This window comes from Diachasma alloeum, unplaced genomic scaffold (assembly GCF_001412515.2).
Source record: "Diachasma alloeum isolate Michigan unplaced genomic scaffold, Dall2.0 Dall_scaffold_00294, whole genome shotgun sequence".
NCBI classification, from domain to species: domain Eukaryota; kingdom Metazoa; phylum Arthropoda; class Insecta; order Hymenoptera; family Braconidae; genus Diachasma; species Diachasma alloeum.
In genome coordinates this window covers 645,212-661,941 of record NW_021680433.1, presented here as the reverse complement: position 1 = coordinate 661,941, position 16,730 = coordinate 645,212, and the positions used below count along the sequence as shown (strand labels likewise).

At 36.5% G+C, this 16,730-nt stretch overlaps 1 protein-coding gene across 1 annotated transcript in view; it reads right to left on the bottom strand.

The window, feature by feature from the left end:
- Window positions 1-16,730, bottom strand: part of LOC107039120 — a 163,919-nt gene that overhangs the window by 140,229 nt on the left and 6,960 nt on the right. Inside the window, exon 3 of the mRNA XM_015258589.1 lies at window positions 2,468-2,621. Within this exon, the coding sequence (XP_015114075.1) occupies window positions 2,468-2,621 (154 nt within the window). The remainder of the gene's footprint in view (window positions 1-2,467; window positions 2,622-16,730) is intronic.

The following is a 16,730-nucleotide window of genomic DNA, read 5'->3' as shown; positions in this document are numbered from 1 at the left end:
GGGATAGACTCTCAGGACACGTCGTATATATGGTGACTTATTCATTGGGGCTTTTATATAATTTTCATGAGGGCCAGGGCGGTTGGGGATATTGTAGGCGATATGTTTGGGTAAAGTGTGTAGTGAGGGGAGGGAAAATGTTTCCATGTGGAGCAAAATTTGTACACGAAGAGAAAAGTTGGAGAAAAACTACCGAAATAAATCGTACCCAATTTTGCTGTGCGAAAGGTAATTGTAAAGCGAAATGTAATTTAAATGGACACATATCTGTATGTGGAGGATACTTTACACAAAACCGATTCGGTTGGTATAAAAAAACACATCTATGGATGCAAAAAATATCCTCCTGTACAGTAAAAACAAGTAGGTGACAGCACGTATGCGACTGTAGATGTGTTACTAAGTCATATGTGAATCTCATTTTTTTACCATCAATAAATTGATGGTAAGCTTCCGAATGATTTGGGCAAGATATTTTTTTTAGTAGAAAACTGTACCAAATTTTGAGTCAATATCTTGTTTTTTTCAAGAGTTAAAACTCGTACAGGCATTTTGAATGAATGCAATGCTTTCATTCTGAAGAAAAAAACGAACGGAAATTGAAAATAAATCTGTAATTATAGTATACTTACTAAATGAAGTACAAAAATTCATACAAAATTGAACATCTCAGAAACTTATCGGTAGCCCAGGTTCAATACCAAACATTACAATGATAAGAGGTAATTCCGTGCCAAATTTCAAGTTGATATCTCGATGTTTGCGAGAGTGAGAGAGCGTATAAGGATTTTAAACAAAAAACGGAAAAATAGAAATATCAGAGAGGTAGTCCAATTCAATATCAAATATCTGACAAAATTTCAAATTTTTTGGAACCGTTTTAGCCGTTTATTCATTTAATTTACGAAAAAGTGACCACCCGATGACCATTTACACACACACACACACACACACACGGGGTGCTCAAACTTCGTTGTTTTTTTCGTTTCAGACCACTCTACATCATTTCCAAGCAAAATTAGAAAAAGTAAAAATTGAATGATTGCAGGGCTTCGATTCGGAAGCAAAAAGTAAATGTCCACACCAGTATTTTTCTCTTGCACCGTTTAAAATTAAGTTACAATCTTATTCTCAACACAATGCCTCCTAAACAAGATGAATTTAATAAAATCAGTAACATGTTCTTGGGAACTAGAAACATTTTGTCTCAGCGTTAATGAGTGATATACAGAGTTTTCGAAATAATCTGGTGTTCCATAATACGCATAAACCTTGGAATAAACATCTGAGATTCTGGTTATTAATTAGTATTATTGAGTCACATATGTGTATAAAATTTTGTGTCGATCAATGCAATACATCCTGCTATAGAGGAATTCATCCAAAAATCTTTTTTAACTTCCCGACCCGAAGAGAAGAAGTTATTGTAATGACCCCGAAAATCGAATGTGGAAATTTAAGCATTTCTCCACGTTTCATGACCTTTGGAACCACTTCTGACCCTTTTCAGGTACCTGTCTATATGTGTGGATGTGTGTATGTGTGTGCGTACGTCTGTGACAAAAATTTTTTTTTAAGTCATACGTGTCATTTCATCGAATATTATCACCTCTGGGGGCTTATTTCGTTTATGGATTGCACACGATTCTCGTGCAGGCGATCTGTGATTGGAGGCGCATTCATAAACCAATCCGTTTTCACACAACTCCAGAATAAGCCCCTAGAATGACTTACAAAGTCATATAATAAAAATTGATGTTCATGTCTATTTTATATTATGTAATATTTGATGAAATAACGATAAAAACGGGAATCAGCCTGGAAAACGAAAATATGGGAAACATTTTTCCGGAGGACAAGTTTATAAGAACGATTTTCCATGATCGATTTTCAGGGGAATATTTATCCTAGAACCATTGCTACGGATCCATTCGGAAGCTTATTACACTGAGAGAAAAATATAATTCTTCTGACTGTATTCCATCACCATCGAATTATAGTCAAAAAGTCCTCAACAATTTTTCATGGGTTACGGTAACTATGGCCGGAGAAGTAATTACTACAATGGAATGTAGTCATTGCAACTACTTCTCCTCACGATAGATTTGTCATGGTTACTTTTGAACTTTGGTTACTTTAACTGCATTTTGATTTGCAAAAATTACGCTTGTGAAGTTACTATAATGTTATGTGCCGCATACAAAAAAAAATCGTATCGTTCACCAAAATGCCTCAACTATTTTCTTATTGTAAATCGAACTTCAGATTTTTCTCTCAGTGTACCAACGGAATTGGTAGAGAAAGAAAAAAGACTAATAACGCATAAAGTAACGGTCACATGGCTTCTGTCAAATAGAGTCACAACCCTGCTTGTTTTCTCAACGTATTGATGAACAAAAAAGTTTGTAAATCGACACTTTTCACGAATTCCCATTGTTTTTCTAGTTGCATCATAACGCGCACTCACCAACATGAAAGCCGATGAGATGACGTAACTCAGGATCAACTCCGAGTCGTGCTCGTCTGGTTGTTTCCTCAAATCCCAGGTGCTTCAGAAATTCATCCTGTAACTCCAGCGGTCGCTCATCCAGCGACATTCGTCGTCCCGCTTCACCCCCGTACTGGAAAAAGCATAATTAATCGTGAGTACAGGCACTGCCATTTATCTCTAAACAAACCATTTGAACAAGCACGTTTCTCTAATTATTGAAATATCCCAGTTACGAGTAATCCTGCTGCAATATATCGGAACATCTTTTTTGTAGAGAATTTCCGAAGCTTCCCTTTTTTCGGATGTCCATTATCCAGATAATTCTATAATTCTAGGCCAGCATAACTATTTAACTAGGCGAAAGCGGGGCAAAATGAAGAACCAAAAAAAAGTATTTTTTTACTTTTGGTTGAAGAGCAAGTAGATTCTTATCGAGGTATGCTAGTTGAGGGTCAAATCAAAGTATTTTTTACTATGGGAACATAGTAATTTTTAATATGAGAAATTAGACGCAGGACTATTCTGACCAGACATTAAAATTTACTTTTTAACATAGCAATATTGCGGACAAATGAAAAATTACGACGCGGCAGATGAAAAAATACTGGTGATAGAATTAGAATGATGGAGTCCATAAAAAAAATTACTGTGGAACATAGTAAAAACTGCGAGTCAGTATAGTAGAAAGTGATCGCTCAGAAGGTAAAATTTCATTTCTCACTAATAAGATTTATGAGCATAAACATAATTTTATACTTTCGTAAAAAAAATTCTCCCTTCCCCTCTTTCAACAGGAATATTCGTGGAGGAGGAGAAGGGAGAGCATTTTTTTTCAAGCACCGCACAGAGAAAAAAAATTGATCAACTTTAGATAAAAGGTGCTAGATGTTAGAAACTTCATAATAATTGCCTATGGAAACGGGAGGATTTTCATTTTTTGCCAGTCGTGTCTGCAGGATTTTTCTTTAATCGGCACATTTACTTAGGCGTCCCGGTCACTTACTCACCACCCGGTCGATTATGTTGTCGACAGAGGAAGGGGATTCCCACAAATGGCAACGATCGACGATCCAAATGCTCGCTGCAGTTGTTACTAGTCAACATAGTAATTTCTGCAGTTTCGTCGAGTGAAATGTAGAAGGCGCGTGAGTATGGATCAAAATTTTGAAACGTAAAAAAATTACGATGTAACAGTAAAAATTCATACGATTTGAGTCATGTTTCGTTGATTCAATAGAAAAAATGCCTTCGAAGAAAAGCGTAAGATGGTTTAAATATCATCTTTTAATGCACGGATTTTACACTGTTTCTTTTATTCCAAAATTTCTATGTTAAATAGTAAAAAAGAAATTTCACATCGCAAAAATTCGCTTAAAATAGATCAAATTTTACAGTTTTTGCGGTATGGTCCTGGATTACTATGTTCTCATAGTAATTTTTCATTTTATATTCTCTCCATGTATCAGGCTTATTCAATTCGGAAGCAAAAGTATTAAAATTGATTTCATTACAAATTTATTATAAAATTTTCATAACTGAGAAAGGTATGATCCTGAACCACAGAATGAAGTACTAATTTTCCACGTTCTTTCCCTCAACATGAATTTTACGTTCAAAACTCTCAGCACCTTCTTGAATCATAAATTAAAGTCGAATTGGAAATGACCGAGTTCAGCTTGAATTCCAGGGGTGCAAACTTCCCTTCAGGTTTTCCACTGAAGCGCTCGTTATCCCCACCGAGTTTGGTCGCATGGAGAGTTTCAGGTCCATACATTCTTGGATATATCTATATCCTCGCATGTATACGTACCCTAACAAATCGATTGGGTTTTCTGGGCTTTCGCAGGAGGGAGGAAATTTCGCTTCACTGGATTATCGTCGCTATCTAAATCATATAGTATTTTCAAACTGCTGAGGATGAGATAACTACCATCATTTTGGATTCGGGGATTTAATCGGGTGAATCTTCAATTAGTGTTCTGGTGTCGATAAATTATGAGGATTAATTTCAAATGTCATTATTGCAAATATTGTTAAAATGATAATGATATTACGTATAAAAAAATTCTTGAATCGCACGCCACGTTGGTTGACTTGGAATTTTTATTAGCACGTTTTTATCATTTTATTCTCATAATTTCAATTTTTTCGTCGGTTTTCCTTTATTGTATTCAGAACCTTTATGGATTCAGTGCTTGGCACTTCTCTGATTTCACCACTTTTTGGAAACAGAACGCTCGGACTCGTTCTTGGCAAAAATTTGGCAAAAATTTATTTCTTTTTCTGGAGAGATTTCAAACATTTTTGTAATGACATATCTTTAATCCTGCAGTTTATTATATATCGAGTAACGCTCGTCCTGAGCGAGTGTTCTTTTGCTCTTTTTTTTTCATCATGCTGTGATGAAAAGTGAACTTTTCGGCACGCTCCGCGTGCCTAAAAGTCCAATTTCCGCCACATTGTGATGAAAAATATTGTTCGTAACTCATGAAAAAAGATTTTTTGGCGAGTGGGAGGTTTATATCACGAGCCGAAGGCGAGTGATATAATCCCACGAGCTATTAATTAATAGCACTCGCTATTAATAATAGAGCTATTAATAATTGAGCTATTAATAATTATTAATTATAGCTCTATTAGCTCTATTATTAATAATTAATAGAGCTATTAATAATTGCACTCGTTACGAAATATACTATTTCGGGGTGATTCACTCGCTCTGTTCAACACATATTTTTCCTAAGTAATGGGGGAACCTGATGCAAAGTGAAACGTTTGTCATCGAGTCGAAATCCCAACATCTTTGTTTGTAAACAAGGATATCAAGCGAGAAACCAAGAATTAAAAATCATAACAAAAGTTCCACTTGACTCCGTTTGAATAGTATTAAAGTCACGGGTATTCAAGCATCGGTAAACGGCGCGTATATAATCCACCAATCACTTTTGAATATCGGCGTGACGTCAGACAACACAGCCAACTCCCTACACTCATCCGAAGTCAGCAGCAGTGGTACCAACTTTCCCACTATAATCTCGGTTTAGAGGGCTTAGAGAAATGGATCGACGAAAATCCCGACACCTGACTCATGAAAAAATTATTTCCTCAGTCAACTATTGAGTATAAAATTTGAAAAAATTACAATAGAGCCTCCAATGATAGATGAAACCATTTATGAAATCTAAAATGTCCTGGGATGGGATAAACAATGTAAAAAAAATAATTACAGATATTTGGGTGGTGGAGGGGGAAGTTGACTCGGGTATAATAGGGCGACATTTTTCATAGAAAAACCTAGTGAATCCGCGAGACAATTTCATTGAATTTCTATTGAACTTTCTACTAGTTTTTGGCCGATTATATTGAAATATTCCCATAATAATACAAAAAAATTCAATTAAAAAGTTTGATATCAACTCCACTTTTTTCACGGAGAAAAAAAGCTAAACAAAAATCTCAGCGTTGTGGATAAAATGCACAAAGAAATTCCCATAGTCGAAGAAACTTGGTCCGTCCAATTATAAAAGTGATCGCCAAGTTGTCGAGAGAGTCGAGGGGTTTATAAGTCAATAAAATGCAAAAATAAGAAGAGAATGAAATGGAGTGATGCAGGAGGGAAATACTTCCGGCTCATCTGAACTTTTCGTAAAGCAGTGAGCATTCTTCGGGTATGGAGTTGACTGGTGCATTTGGACTTCTCGAGATTTCTGAGTAATTAACGAAACTCATTATGAGGTGCCATGGAGCGTTGGATGGTGACACTTACCAAAGGGAATTGGATACGTTGGTTTTGCTCTCTCACCTGGTGGAGTCCAGGGACCTTCTGTGAGACACCTTGGATTTGTCAAGCGTGTCACAGACTCACTGGTACGTTTAATTGCTTGGGTATCTCGAATTCGATGAAGGGATATACCAATTATTCAAATGATAAGGGAAACATTGATGATTATTATATATTCCATTGAAGGAATTGGTTAAACATTTTTTTGGTAGTGATATGACTAATTCAGGATTTGTGTGGTATGAATTTAATTAGAGAGAGGATGAAGGAATTTATATAATTATGAGTATATGTGAAGATTGTTTCGTTTCAGAACGAAATACCTAAAAAAACAAAAACAAATGTTTTTGTAAAAAATAGCTTCGGCGTAGATCAGAAAAAGAAGGATTAGATTGATACTTGAAAAACTCCGCCCCAAGGACGTTGGTCCTCCTACTAATTTTTTATTTTATGAAGACTTTTTTTTAAAATCCTTATGTGATTTGAAACTATTTTTCTCATACAAATCTGATTGTGTACTATGTTTGTTCATTCGATACTGCTGACTTGACTGTCTTTTTCATTTCTTTGTATTTTTCAATAATTTCTACTTCCAAGTAAGAACCAAACAAAACTTTTTCTTGGCGCAGTTTTTTTTACAAAAACATTTGTTTTTGTATTTTTAGGAAGATTTCATTATTTTTTTCACAATAACCAAGGAATCGTTTTTATATCCTGTAAATGTTTTATTTTCAATTCAATTCGGCTCATTTATTTTTTACACGATACATCATCGTTTCAATTAACAATCGAAGCGAAACAAATAGTTCTACTCCACAGCCATTATTTCCATCGACTTTTAATTACTTATTCAAAATTTCCGACTTAATTTGCTTCTTCGAAAATTCATTTATCCACGGAACTCAATTGAAAAATATCTGTGGAATTTATCATTCATGCACCAAATTCAATTTGTAAATTCTTGGGCTCCCTCCTTGGTACGTGTGGTTGTATTGCACTGCTACCAACTCCGTAACAAAAAAATGATAGGAGATAATGTGAAATGGGAGAATGTGCATATGAACCCGTTGCTATGCGCGTTTTTTTAGAATTATTGCTCCGAACAAAAAAATAGTTACATCAATGCGAAGCTTGTGGCCGATTTATCTAATGTAACTAAGAGTATTTTTCATGTAGTCCGTCACGTTTGTATTTTATTTAATGGATATAATTCGGGAGTAGTGAAGGGGACAGTGGCTTCGTGTATAGATGCACAGCGATCGGCCTGATGTTTTGTACAGTCGGAGTCAGAACTTTTCTTTGGCCGATACGCTACCGCGTATCTCGATTTGATTAAATTACAATAGGGACTCCACTGGTAGATGAAATCATTTATGAAATTTAAAATGTCCTAGGATGGGATAAATGATTCCAAAAAAATTAGTAAAGATATTTGGGTAGTGGAGGAGGAAGTTGACTCGCGTGTAATATGGCAGTAGCGTACCTGTTCTTGGCAACGGGACGCAATTGCGTTCCTCGATTCGATGAAAGGATGTGCCAATTATTCAGGTATTAAAGGAAACATATGGATGATGATTTCAATCCCTTTGAGGGATTACGTTAACATTCCTGATTATGTGATATGATTAATTGGGATTTCGTACGACATGAATGATGGAAATGGATCTAGCAAAGAAAGCCATTATCGATAAACAATTTCCTTATTTTTCAACAATTACAATTAATTAATTTCAATAATTATTATTCATAATGGATTAGAGAGTGCTTAAAATTTGGTATATTCGCTATTTTAATGACGAAAAAGAAGCTTCTCACAAGTAAATTAGGTGAAATTAGGTGATAGATCAACGCGCGCGTCCTGCCTAGTAATTAAAAATGAAAGAACGTGAGTGAAAAAAAATTAGTATCCTCGGTGAATTGCTAGGATAAACTATCCGGGTTGCTTTACGCTTCCAGTTGTCGAGCAAGGAATGAAAAATATATCCAATTAGGCTTAACAAACCCGGTACCAAGCTGTAAACCCTGACCTGCACTTAACACCGTTTCAAGTTTAATAACCGTGATTTCAGGGAGGGATTTGATGTTAAATTGAGTTCGGGGATTATGGGGGGATGAAAAATACACGAGGGGGTGTGGGTGGATGGCTTGAGCGTACGTTTTACGATGTCTTCTCTAGGTTACCCATTTCGTTTTGATGTTTTTCTCATGAATCTTGTAATCTCTGTTTAATCCCCGTTTGCTTGTTAAAAAAAAATTGTTGCCCTAATTTACCAATGAGTGATATACTGTTACATAATGTTGAGTGAATGGATTTATTGATGAGAAAATAAGAAATGTTTTCCAGAATTTTCAGTACAGATCTTTCAATTCCTCTATCACCAGGTGTTAGTATAGGAAAATTGTTCCTTCATTAAAAGATATCCAAGTACTTCGGCTATTTTTTCTTCGGTGAAATGCTTTCATACTTTGTAGTCGAACATCAGAGTTTCCATTTGAGCCCCAGTTGACCCTGTTTTCGGACATCTCTCTATATTATAAAAATCCAAATCAACTTTTGATGATGAAAATTTGGTACTCGAAATTAAGATTCCAAATTGAGGGCCACAAGGGTCACGAGGATCACGGGGGTTAAAATAATCGTCATGATGGTCAGAATACGAGTATTGGGAGATAGAATAAGGGTCATGAGGGTCAGAATAACTGTCACGAGGATCAGATTAAGGGTCAGAAGTGTCAGATTAAGGGCCATAAGGATCACGAGGGTTAGATTAAGGGCTATAAGGGTCAGAATAAGGGTCACGAGGATTAGATTAAGGGCTATAAGGGTCAGAATAAGGGTCACGAGGGTTAGATTGAGGGTCACGTCAGTCGGATTAAGGGTCATGAGGTCAGAGTAAGTGTCACGAGGTCAGAGTAAGTGTCACGAGGGTCAGATTAAGGGTCAGAAGAGTCAGATTAAGGGTCATGAGGATCAGAATAATGGTCACGAGGGTCAGACTAAAGATCACAAGGGTCAGAATAAAGGTTCAAAGCAGGGTCACAAAGGTCAGTTTAAGGTTCCAAATGAGGGTACCAAGGGTCTAAATAAGGATCACAAAGATCGGATTAAAGGTCACAAAGGTCAAATTAAAGGTCACAAGAATCAGAAAAAGTATCATGTGGGTCGCATGTGGATCATATCGGCGTCATATGAGGGTTGGCGAGCGGAGCGAGCCGGGGGCGTAACCTCCTTTTCTTACAATGATTTTATTATTTAAACTGTAGGGGTCTCAAATTGAGGTTCGATTTTGAACCGTTAAAAAATATTTTAAAAATCAGAAAAAAATGAGAAAGTTCACTTTTGAAGAAAGAGAAATGATGGAAAAATTCCAATTTCGGAAAATTGAGAGTCTTTTTTATAAATTATTTGTACAAAGTCAATTTTCGCCATAAAAATCGTTTCTCGTTGAAAAAATGACATTTCACTTTTCCATCATTGCAATTCAGTAGCGAAGCGGTAAACCGGGTTAAGTCGACTTAGCTCTTCGCTGAGTTTTCGAGGAATATTTCCGAATTCAAGAGAAATAGCGAAATTTTCATTATAACCTTTTTTGCAGAGCGAATTGAGAGCTACAAAAAAGGTTATTACAAAAAAATTTCTATGTTCCTTAGGTTCTGAGATATTCATTAAAAACTGATCAATAGTCTAAATCGACTTAAACCGGTTCACCGCTTCGCTACTGAATTCCATTCTCCATCATTAATTTAGTTCTTTTTTTTAGAAACTCGAACCCTGACACTCGACATAGAATTTCACGGAACAGACCGTTGATTCTAATTCTCGTTCAATTTCTAGTTTTACAATGGTGGATTTCGAAATATCCACGAACAGTGCTTGAATTTGAATAGTCATTATCGTTGTGTCGTCAATGATATCGATTTTGGAGTGCGTCAGGGCGGGAAACTTTCGAGATATTAATCAAAAACTGACCAAAAGTCAAAATCAACTTAACTCGAGCCAGCCATCCCATCATCGCAAATGCCACTTGAAATTCGATAAATATTTTCCTTCATCATCCCGAACTCATAGGAATGCACTTCGCATTGGCGAAAATGCAACTAGAATACAAACTTTGGAAATTCACCGAACGTTTCCTTATTCCCTAGAACGAAATAAACAATGGCCACGAGAAAAACTTATCCCTGGAGATCGAATAAAAATTCTGAGCTATTTTCGCCATAGATGTGATATCGGGAATAAAATTCTCCACATTTTTACGGTAAAGTACACGAGGTATCCTATCCAGCTAATAATCGAAACAAAGAAAAAGTCCGGAGAAGGGGATCAAGACTGGCTAACCTCTAGCCACATTGGAACACATGTTTCAATTTTTTTCTACCTCTCCTTTTTGCCCCTTAAGAGCATACCGATGTCCTCGTGGGGCGCAAGGTTGAACGGTTGAAGTTATTGGGCACGAGTCAAGTCCAGACCATTTGGAACATTCAAGAATGCACCTGTCGTATGTTGGGAGACAGGTGTTGAGTTTTTCCCTGTGGAATCGATTTTACTTGTCTCGAAACGTAAACCTGATGCCCTTGACACATCTCACGCGCCATTTCTCTTGGAAAAAGAAGAAATTTGAATCCCTAATTTTGAGTGACCGGAGACAATTTTGAGACAAAATTAGATTCTTGAAGAAAAATCACGCAGAAAATGGTAGTTAAATTTTTTTTTCTTGAAACCTGAAAAAAAAAATTCCCCGCGGTGAACCACCTTGTAAGGTGTTTCGTGTGAAAAGTCAAAATAATGAAAACAAATTGGAAAATTCATGGGAGAAATTTTCGACTATGCTGCATCATTGAGAATTATTGCACATTTTTTTTAGATCTCAGTCTCAAGAAAAAAGTTATTTGAACAAATGATTCGGAAAATTATGAGTTTCGGTTCAATTACGCCATCACGCGCAGGTGCGTACATTCGAATGTCCGTGAGCATCATGGGAAAGGTATGGGTTGGACCATGGAACTGAGAGAGAGAAAACACTCGACCGGTTTATCAACGCGAGACGCATTTTAATATTATTTCAATAATTAGAAAAATATCCAAAAAAATTATTTGACACCCGCAGGTGCTGAGAAAAAGATCAATCAATCTGATAAATCAAATCAATATTCAAAAAATGTTCCAATGCACACTTGAATAGTTACTTGAAAATTGAAAAATTTCGTGCTCAGCGATTGAATCAGGGCTCGAGAACAATAAGACTCCCGTTCCGTTTCACCCCGGTGATCTACACACGAAACACCTCAAGATATAGGGTTTTTCACTGTTCACTATTCCCTGATGCACGGATGAAAAAATTTAATAGAAAAACCTATCGAATTCGTTAGAAAATTCTATTGAATTTCTATTGAACTATTCTATTAGGTTTTGGCCGATTCAATTGAAATGTCCAATAGAAAATATTCAGTAGAACAGTCAATAGAATTTAATTTTTCTATATAACTTATTCTATTGAGATATTTTCTACAGAATTTCCTCGGCTCAAATTTTCTAAGTTTTTTCTTTTTTTTTTATGTGATTTTAAGTTTTTTCGTTTGATTTTCTTGATGAGAAGAAAAGAAAAATAGTATGAAACAAACTTAGAAAATTTAAGTCGAGCAAATTCTATAGAAAACATACGAAAAGAATAAGTTATATAGAAAAATCGAATTCTGTTGACTTTTTCTATTGAATGTTTGCTATTGAACATGTCAATAGAATCAGCCAAAAACTAATAGAAAGTTTAATAGAAATTCAATAGAATTTTCTAACGAATTCGATAGGTTTTTCTATTACATAAATTTTTTCGTGCATGTGCTATTCTCATATATTCTATTTTCTAACTCAGCCCCCTGTTATATAAATATACTACAAATGCCCCAATATTTTTGATACCGCAGACAAAACAACAGAATGTAATTGTCTCTTCCAGAGAACAATAAACTGTTGACACATCGATTCATGCATGAACTTGGTATCAAGCAGCCGTAGTATTTCCATCCCCCATCCTGCAAACTGCCGGGGAAATCCTGTTCCAGATTGGAATAACGTCTTATAGTCAGTTTCGTCGTTGTATACCGTGACCCAGATACGTCTTCGGGGCGATATTCTGAGGATTCTGAGGTGAGCCTTGGATAAACCCTTATACACAGTACCACGAAAATTTCATCTCGATAGTCCCCCTACGTGACGCTCGTTACTGCATCCCGTCATTTCGTATGTTTCACGTCGATAGAAATTCCATTTCAAAGTTTCGAATATTTACACAAATGACGTGAATTATCTTGCATTACTGTCAGAACTTTTAGCACTGACATGTTGAGAGTCAATTATTCATTCAGCTTCCAATTTTGTTCGAGAGATTTGCTCGAGAGATGAAGGTTAATGGATTCAGAAATATGTAATGTGTATGGTTTTCCAGAGGTTATGACGAAATTCCTGAAGTATATGTAAATGTTAATAATAATAACACATCTTGCATGGCGAACTGGAAGATAATAACGAATATTTTTGGAAGATGTACGAGATAATCCATTCCGCAATACTAATATTTGATATATTTTTTAATGATGAAATTATTGAAAGAAGCACTCTACAAGGAGTCATTAATGGTTAGAATGGGTTCTTCGAGGTGTTTACTCAAAGATGTGAAAAGGACAGATTTTTTATCAACATTACACATATTTAATTATGTGATTCAATTGCCATCGGCCAGTGAGCGATGGAATCGAACTTTGAGGGTAAGACCGCCCGGCATGCGTCCAATACCGCCCACCTTGTTTTGATGACTTTTTTGAGTAATGCAGACCAACTGTTATAATTTTTCCTATTTTCATCCTTCGTTTCCATTCTTTGGCTTCATTTTGAGGAAGATTTCACGTGAACAATAACAAATTATCCTGAATTTACCCGATATTTCAGTGGCCACCGACTACCCCAAACCATCGAGCTGTAACTCGACCGCCCTCTAGCTGCAGAGTCTAGCAGTTCTATAGAAATCCTGAATGGTATTACCTACAAACTCTGTGCAGAATTACCCACAAACGAGGAGGCTGATCAAATAGCCAATAATAACTGATGAAGATATTTTTCTGCTATCGAAAAGGTCGCAATGGATGTGGAAATGTGTAATGAATATATATTTCCCACTCCATTTAATTATGGGCCAACTGAAAATTTGAAAAATCTGAAATTCTGGAGTCGAAATATTTTAAGAATTCGGTAGGAAATGATTTGAATTTTTTTTAACGATGTTTCCACAGGAGAAAATTGAAAATTTCTGTTGAAATTACTTGTTGTTGCGAATTATGAATCGATTCCAAGAACAACTGTTGTTTAGTGTTGTTTAGATTTGATATTTATTAATTGAATTTGCTGATTTACTAATTTATACTTTCACATTCATTCATGCAATGTATTAAATTATTGTTAATATTCCGGTGATTTGTTATTAAACTAATTCTTATGCAAAATGAAAATATTTATTGATTGTTGAATAAGTGTATTCAATTTGCTTGTGTTGATATTTACTCATGTTGATGAGCCATGTAATTAAAAAATGATTGAAATATCGTCTCGGTAATTTTCATCGAAATTTCAAGTAAATTGAGGAATTATTGTCTTCTTGCTACTCAAAAACCCAGAGTTCCATTCAATTATCATGAAAATGACAAAGTTAACAAAATTGGAACTCATCACACGAAGAGAAATTTTCTAGAAAAATTCTAGTAGCTAGCACGGGAAAAGAGGTGCAAAGTGACGGTCAGGAAAAAATTCCAGAAATTTTATTGGGGAAAACGTGAATTTTTCCCCGTATTTCTGTGAAAATTTCACGGAAATGCCCAGAAACTTTACCAGAAATACCAAAAAATTTTACCTTAACAGCACTAGAATTTTTCACAGACGGTGGATTGTAATTTTTTTCCATACTCGCACTAGAATTTTTCTAGGAAATTTCTCTCCGTGCATTTTTCAGAAAGAAATTGAATTCATTTTGCCGGAAGGAATTCCTGGAAAATATTCAAGCATCATCAGCCAAGATTTTCCTCATCTCTATTTTTCTGAATACAACTATGAAAGTCGTGAGATGTGGTTCGAGTATCTAATCTGCTCCACTCGTTGAACCGTGCAGTTCATTCCAAGAAAACGCGAGGACGTATGCAATCGGAGACGAATGATCGAGACGCCTATGATGTCTTCAAAGGATGAGTGGGGGGGNGGAAGTAACCGAGAGGAGTGACTAAAGATTCATTCTTTTTTCGATATCCTTCTCTGGGATTGTGAAGACGTGAACGAGAGGGAGAAAATATTCTGTTGACGAACTCGAACGTTGAAGCTGCGTCAGTCATACCAAATAACCCTCTGGGTTCGTCTGATCCTCCCATCCTCACCCCTCCTGTCTCCTCAATCGCTAGTATCATCACAGAAAATATTTCCGGATGAGAATGGAGATGCTGTAGATGTCATTTGGGTTTTTATAGTTGGAGGAGTTTGGAAGAGAATCGAAAATATCGTTTGAAGTGAAGTTTCTGGTGAAGATTTACAAGTTTGAAATGCAATATGAAAATTGATATGCAACAGGAAAGCCAATTTTTTTTAGTTATTGAAGAGGGATGAAACAATTGGATAATGGCATTATTTAATAAATCAGTATAGTTATTGTTGCTAATAAATTAGCAATTTGCTACCACATGGGTTTCCTCTCTTCAATTCTTATTCCACAAAGGGGGCTCGCCCCCTGCTCGTTTCGCTCGCCAACCCGGCGGGGGCTTCGCCCCCCGCTCACTTCGCTTGCTCACCCCGCGCAACTGTTCGGGTCCGACAGAATAGATTTTTTTTTCATTTTATAGTATCATTTTAATCTTGGTTGACCTCAAGTTGACCTTGGGTTACCTTTCGTCGACCTTGAGCCGACTTTGGGTTGACCTTCGGTTTGTCTTGGGCGAACGTTGAGTTGACCTCGGACCGACCTTGTGCCGACCTAGCCCCAACCTTGACTCGGCCTGATACGAAATTTATGCCAACCTTGACCTGACCGTAGGCCGACTTTAAGTCGACCGTGAACAGATCTACGCCGAATCAGCTTCTTGACAAAATTTAAGATTTTTACCTTCAACTTTAATCTTTTCTTTGTGAAGATTTATAACAATTTTCCAGAAAATCCGCACAAACATACAGACGTACACATATACATACACTTTCTATAAACATCATATCTTCATGTTTCATGACATTCAGCATCATTTCCAGAGAAAGTTAGAAGATCGTCAGTGAAAATTAGAAGCAAAAATGATTGAAATCTAGAAAGAATCTTGAAAAATCAGAGAAAATGAATAAAAATTCGACGTCAAATATTAAAATTATCGACAGTTTCGATCTTTCTTCATGAAAAGCCTCCTGACCTCAGATTACATTTTCTCTCGTCCGACGCCGCGAAATGTACCTTCAGTTCTCAAATCGCTATTGAAACCAATTCTATATTTTTACTTCTCTAAGAAAGATGATAACCCTCTCGCAAATAGGAACCGAGGGGTTGTGATGGCCCATCGATATTGATCACATTGATCATTTGATGGAAAAAGGTCAATAATGAGTTGATAGCCCGCAGACTCAGGTTATTCTCAATATCATCTGAAAAGCGCACCTCCGTCTTTTCTAATATTTTCTTCGATATTTTTTCCCACGCCCTGGGAGTGTCCGTACCCAAGTGGAACGAATCCATCCGCGTCCGAGGGCCCCCACGGATAACTGCGAATATCCTCTTACCTCATCCCTGGTGTATTCACATGCTTTCTTGGACTACGTGAGACGTACGAACTCCATCATCCTGTATCTATTTCTAAGTATTAACGTTCGTATTGATTAAATTTTCTATTAGTTGATGAAATTGGTCTGTGAATTTGGGTCGATAGCTAGAGCAATTTTGATTGAAATGAATTTTTGATATCAGAACATTTTTGTGTTAGATCTGTGATTGAGATGAAAACTAAATTCATCGGGTTCTCTCCCTCTAAATATTTACCCGAGTCGAGGATTTGGTTCTGATTGGACGTACACAGGTGTTTCAAGATCTCTCCAGACCCAGATGGACCTGGTAAGTCCTAATCAGTTCTGTGACGTACTTTTCCAGAGACCTTTCGAATCCTCAGTTCTTTTCGGTCCTGAGAAGTCCTCCTCGATGCTACCGAGAAACCGTGATTTTACGAGCGAATTAAGGGGAAGGCATGTATGCGGAGGGTTGAAATTTGTAGCCAACGAGGAGACAGGGTTGCAGAATATATTTTAGCCACCCTCATCTCCCCGTTTGCAGGCGGTGTTTAAATAAAAAATAGTGAACGTTGATTCTGTATTTATTGACCCCCTGATGCCAATGAAACCCTCGGAGGTGACAGAAAAGGGGAAAAAAAAATTTTCATTTTCACGTGGGTCAAGGGTGA